We start from the raw sequence: 6,000 nt of genomic DNA, 5'->3' as shown, positions 1-6,000 counted from the left end.
CTTGCTAGTTTTTCAGAAAAGGGAAATGCTGATAATATCGGCCGAGGCGAAGCTTTTGAGATCATTCCGGAAAGCCCTCAGCTCAGCGAAGGCTGCAGTTCTAAGCCCATTTACTTGGAAGTAAGTATGAGACTCGCCGCCGAGTAATTCTGATTCCGCGCGGGGGGGTTGGGCACTTCTGCGTCTCCCAACCCTGAGGAGGACCTGACCCCTCCAGCTTGGAGATTCAGCCCCGCCCACAACCAGAGGCAAGACCGGGGTCCACTTTTAGACGCCAGGCTCTGGAAGGTCCGGCAGCGATTAGGAAAAGCAGCGCCCTCCCCGCCCCGAGGGCTCCTGAGCGCGGCGGCAGAGGCGCCCTCTTGCGAGCGGACGCAGCTTGCAGGCCGTGCGCTCCCTCGCGCGCCGCCCTCGCCCGGCCCTGGCAAGGCGGTGTCGGGGTTGGCCGCTGGGCGCGGTTACGGGTGGGCAGGTCGAGGCGGCCGCCCGTGTCACTGCAGCCTCCGCCGGGGAGAGAAAGGCGCGAGGAGGCGCGAGCGAGCGCCGCGGAGTCGCTGCAGCTGGCGGGCCATGGGGAGCCCGAAGGACGAGCTGCTCAAGCCCATCTGGCACGCTTTCACCGCCCTCGACTTGGACAGAAGCGGCAAAGTCTCCAAGTCGCAGCTCAAGGCAAGTCAGGAGGGAGGCAGCCAGGCCCTCCTGCCTCGAGGGCGCCGGGAAGGCTCCTGCCTCCTGGGCTGTCGGTGGCCGACGCTTTCTGCCTTCCCGGCGGCGAAGCACTTCCCTTTTTCCGGAGCGCTCTAGGCGGCTGGCCCGGGGGGAAGTGGCGGGGCGGCGGGGAGAGAGAGAAAGAGAGGAAGGAACTACGGACTGGCTGGCTGGCGTGGCAGAAACTGGGTGGTTGAGCGGGGCTCTCCAGACGCGGCACCTCGGAGAGCGCTTCGCTTCGCTTTTGGGAACTGAATAGAAAGGAAGGGCAAAGAGCAGGGTTCCCCCCCGAAATCCCCCGGTCTGTCTTGCAAAACAGGCGGCGTCCCCTTTCTTGGTCTAAGGGAGCAAAGTGTTCACCTCCTCCAAATCTGGTGAGACGACCACCCATTGCAGCATTATTAATATGGGTAAAAGCTCCCCTGGTGGAATTAATATAGGTAACGGGGACTTCCTCCTCAGGGCCTGGACTTGTGTTGTTGTTGTTTAGTCGTGTCGGACTCTTCGTGACCCCATGGTGGACCAGAGCACGCCAGGCACTCTTGTCTTGCACTGCCTCCCGCAGTTTGGTCAAACTCATGTTCGTAGCTTCGAGAACACTGTCCAACCATCTCGTCTTCTGTCGTCCCCTTCTCCTAGTGCCCTCAATCTTTACCAACATCAGGGTCTTTTCCAGGGAGTTGTCACCCCTCATTGTTCAGAGCTGCTCTGGGCTCAATTTCTCCATCTCAGAAGCAAGGAAGGAGAAACAGTTTCCTACCGTATTTAGGAGCACAGGAAGCTGCCTTATACTGAGTCAGGCCCATCCCGCTGACTGGCTCTTCAGGCAGGAGTCTGCCCCAGCCCTACCTGGAGATGCTGGGGATTGAACAGGGCAGGAGGGCCTTCTGCAAGTAAGATGCTCTACCACTGACTGAGGTAGTGGCCTTCTGCAAGGGTCTCCCAGGGAATGGAAAGTAACAGCCTTGGCGTTTGAGCTCCTTGCGTAACAGGTTAGCGAAGGTTTTGCTTTAACGAGATGATTTGTTTAAACTGCTTGGGTGCCCAAGATGAGTTTTCATGCCCATCAAAGAAGGAGCTCCACGAGGGCTGAGTCTTGAAAGGAAGCAGGTGTGGTGAGACTCAAAAGCTGTTTGGCTCACTTAATAAAAGGCTCATCATCGATAAAGTAATACTATTACTCAGACCGGCTGGTTTTCTCAGTGTGACATGGGAGATTTAAAGCTACTAGACAATGTTGATCAAGTAATATGTTCTATGACAAATGTTGAAAGGGAAGTAAATGGTTGCTTTTTTTTGTCAAGTGTCTTAATAAAGGTGCCATTAAGTCAGAGTTGCTCTTTTGTTTGGCTGCCCTGTATCTTAGCCAATTCAAAAGGATGGGTTAACTTGACTAGTATAACATTTACACCTGATGTGTTACATTTTCTGTGAGCCTTGCCAGTCAGGGCCATTTGACACAACCCTAGTGGTGTGTTGACTGTCAGTCATAGTAGGTTCAGTGGAACTGTGCAGTGTTGTGTGACAAGCTTTGCCATGTGTCATCTCACAGATCGTTCACCATGCTGCAGTCATGGGAACAATCTGTTAGAACCTAGGAAGTAGCAATAACCCATTTAAAGTAGTGGAACTAGAGTAACTGCTTTAGAAGTAGCTGCAGATAAATTTATTAGGCACATCAAAAAAGTATTATTGGATTATGGTCCAAATCACTTCAGTACCAGTTGTATGGTTTGATTGTTATAATTAATCCCTTGGGTGGTTAGGTGGGGTGAGAAGGCTTGCTTTAGGTGGCTGAATTTGGCAAACTTTAAGCTGTGTAGCAGCTAATTATCATACTTAGAAGGGCTGTAGCTGTGAGACAGAGCATCTGCTTTGCATGCAGAAGGTCCCAGATTCAAGCCTGCTTATCTTCAGCTAGGGCTGTGAGAAGACTTCCAGTCTGAAATCATGGAGAACCACTGCTGCCACTCGCTGTAGACAAAACTGAGCTGAATGGGCTAGTGGTTTGGCTCTGTGTAATACAGCTTTCTATTTTTGTTCCTATATTTACCACCTTGTAGAAGTCTGTTTGTCTTTTCTGCTTCAGATACCAAAATGTCTTTGTCTTCCTCTAGAACATCCTTGCTTGTTGTTGTCTGCTTCCTAATTCATTTATATCCAGTGGTAGGACTGGACTTGGGTTTCTGGAACAGTTTACGAAGAAACAGTTTTTACCAGGTTTGGCTGTTTACTCGTCTAGCTAAGTATTACTTTACGCTGACCACCGGCAGCTCTCCAGAGTATCAGACAGATGACTTCTCCACCACCTTTTACCTGATTCTTCTAATTGGAGATGGCAGGGGTTGAACCCAGGGCCTTCTGCATACAATACAAACAAAGCATGTGTTCTGCCATTGAACAATGGTTCTTTCTCCCGTGTAGCCTGCTGTTCTAAACACTGAAGTGGGCTAGCAGGCTGCTCTGAAGCAAAGGCAAACTATTTGAGTTGCTTGCAGGGCCGGCTCTAGGGGTAGGCTGGGTTGTGCAGGGCGCCGGGTCGGCAGGGGGACACAGCGCGGCAAAGCCGTGTGGATACCACACTGCGCGCTGCACCCGCCCACCAGCCGCGTGAAGAAACGGGGCGGGGGCGCCGGAGCGATCTGCGCACCATGGCGCCCAGGCGCCCGACCCGCTTAAGACGGCCCTGGTTGCTTGGGAAGATAACCTTTTCTTCCTTGCATCAAAAAATTATTAGGTGAGTAGTTATGTCATGCTAAAGATCCAACGTGAACAGCTCTTGGTCTGAAGCACAAATTTGCACCCTAGAATCCTGTTGCCTCTCAAATGTCTCTTGAAATATTAATGAACGATAATTGGTGATTATTGTTGTACATATTTCTGTGCTTTGTAGATGTACAGCACGTGGTACAGGCTATCCCAGGCCACGATTGGGGCTGCCAGGCACAATTGTATTGGAGCTAAGTAATATGTGCTGTTTTACTATCACAGTTCTTCCATTTTTGTGTTTCATAGCTAACAAACTTGATTTCATCCTTTGCACCATAAGAATGCCTCAGATCCTGCCCCCTCCCACTTTAGTTGTTTGTTGTGGCCAACAATTTTCTTTCTACCCCAGTGGCCCACAACATTCAGGCACCCAAATAAAAGAACTGGCTTTGTTCCAGCTCTGTGTGGAGCCTGCCAATATTGGGGAGGCAGAGATTCTATACTGCTCTCTTATTCAAGTACAAACAGGAGAAGTAGTGAAGAGGGTCTGTTCTTTTTCTTTCCACATACTCTGAGGAGTGTTCTCCACAGAACTCTCACACAGTTTGTGGAACTTTGATCTTTGAATCTGGGCACACTCCATCAGACACTTTTGGCCCTAAATTCCTCTGGTTAAGCCAACTCTGAAAAATGTTTTGAATAGGGCTCTACACCTGTGGGATGCTTCAGACAGTAGGTCATTGTGCCGATTACTGGGCCAGCTGTAGTCTGTGCTGTTGATGGCCAAACTGAACCCTTTCAATAGCTCAGAGCAGTCTTTCTAGCTGTACAATGAAACTGAGGGGACTTGGTATGCTGTGGAGCTGTGAGAGCAAACATGATTATTTCTGAACTCTTATCTGCATCTGTAAGGGAAAACAACCCCACCAGCTCTTCCTCTGTGTGGTATATTGATTTACTTGTGTGTTGTTTGGTCCTGTTCTGTACAACTGTTCTTGGGCAGAATAGCGCCAACTTGAAAAACATTTAGAACATTTTGCATAATGTCTGGAGTTGCAGACTCTCAACCTAGTCAAAAACTCATGTACTTAGATTACAAATGCTGAAATTGTTGCCTTGGAATTTGGAAGTGGTTTTGGACATTATGGTGTACATAGACTGACCAAGAGAAGTACAAACACCTTGCTCTTCTTGTTCCTTGTACTTCTCTGTAATGTCCCAAACAGAATGTTTATATCTTGCCACCCACCCACCCCCCACCGCTTAAACAGTGAGAGATGCAAGCTGTCACTGCATCAGATGCATGCTCACCTTAGTCAGGGGGAGACATGATGTGTTATATTTTGGGCATTATGGAGAAGTGTAGGGTACAGAAAGTATTTGTGTTTTCTGTTCTTTCCCCATATTTGTAACTCTGAATAGCCTCTAGTATGATGGGGTACTGGTATATCCAATGTCTATGTGAAGCTATAGTGTAAATTTTCTCCTGCTTTTCATGTTGACAGTCCTTGAGGAAAAAATCCTGCCGTTTAAGCAAGGAGTTGGAGAATTAAGATGCTTCTCAGTTAAGGTTGTATGCATCACACCAGCTCTTGCACTGCTTTATGATGAAGTCACATCATGTAGGATTGATGGAGCTTAGTGTATTTATTACATTTTCCTTCTAGAATACTAGAAGTTTCGTTCCATTACTGTATTTGCATTTTCAGACATCAACATAGTAAAATCACAGCGTTTCTCTTCTGGATGGAATTATAGATTACTCACTATAGTCTTCATGGGTACCCTGTCGGTTTTTCATCCCAGCGCTATTACACCTTACTAATGTTTCTGTAATTTTAAGGTTGAAACCTGACTTTCTGACAAGAATCATGCAATTCATTCAAAGAGAATAATTATTAGACTCAGTGAGACAAGGCTTTGCACACAGGAGGAAGTTCCGCTAGTAGAAGTTGATTACATTTGGCAAGAAGCTTATTAAGTTATATTAAGGAAATAACACACATTGCAGTGCTCCATGGCATTGTGGAACTTGGTATTATTTATATGTCACTTGGACTGAACGAAACACCTAGAAATTAAATTTAATGGGCAGGATTCAACTAAGGAGTCCTATCAGTGGAAGGCCTGCACAAGGACTTATGATTGTACAATGGATTTCCCCCCTCTCCTCATGTGCTCCCCCAAACTGGTTCTGGGGTGTTTGGGAGCACCCCCAGAACATTGTGCAGAGAGAGGAGAGGGGGGAATAACTCTGTCTGGCAAGCTGAAATTCCTCTCCATGAATTGAAAGAAGGCTATAGAACATGCTTTTCTAAAACACACTGTTATGCATATGATGTCACCCAAGGAGTCTGGCTATAAATGTGGTCTGGTTAATGAGGACTTGCACTGCTGGATTCTGAAGCTGATTCACATTACTACTTTTTAAAACTCCATCTCCAAAAGTAAATCTACTATGGTGGCAGTAATCTGGCCACTGTCACGAGTATGTGTGAGGAAAAAGAGGATGAAAGAAGGACTTTTATGAGCTCTGTGGTTGCACCTTGTTTGGTGGTATCTCAGTGCTTCTCAGATTTGTAC

At 47.9% G+C, this 6,000-nt stretch overlaps 1 protein-coding gene across 2 annotated transcripts in view; it reads left to right on the top strand.

Moving 5' to 3' along the window:
* The first annotated feature begins 470 nt into the window (after nt 1-470).
* The window catches only part of SWAP70 (switching B cell complex subunit SWAP70), a 108,655-nt gene continuing 103,125 nt past the window's right edge, over nt 471-6,000 (top strand). For both annotated transcript variants that reach the window (XR_009557731.1, XM_035119357.2), the window contains exon 1: nt 471-669. Coding sequence is in view for 1 of the 2 variants with exons in the window: in XM_035119357.2 (XP_034975248.1) it covers nt 571-669 (99 nt within the window). In the remaining variant the exon portion in view is untranslated. The remainder of the gene's footprint in view (nt 670-6,000) is intronic.

Source organism: Zootoca vivipara, chromosome 1 (genome assembly GCF_963506605.1).
Source record: "Zootoca vivipara chromosome 1, rZooViv1.1, whole genome shotgun sequence".
Taxonomy (NCBI): domain Eukaryota; kingdom Metazoa; phylum Chordata; class Lepidosauria; order Squamata; family Lacertidae; genus Zootoca; species Zootoca vivipara.
The sequence above is the reverse complement of the archived record's forward strand: the minus strand, read 5'-3'. Positions and strand labels throughout refer to the sequence as shown.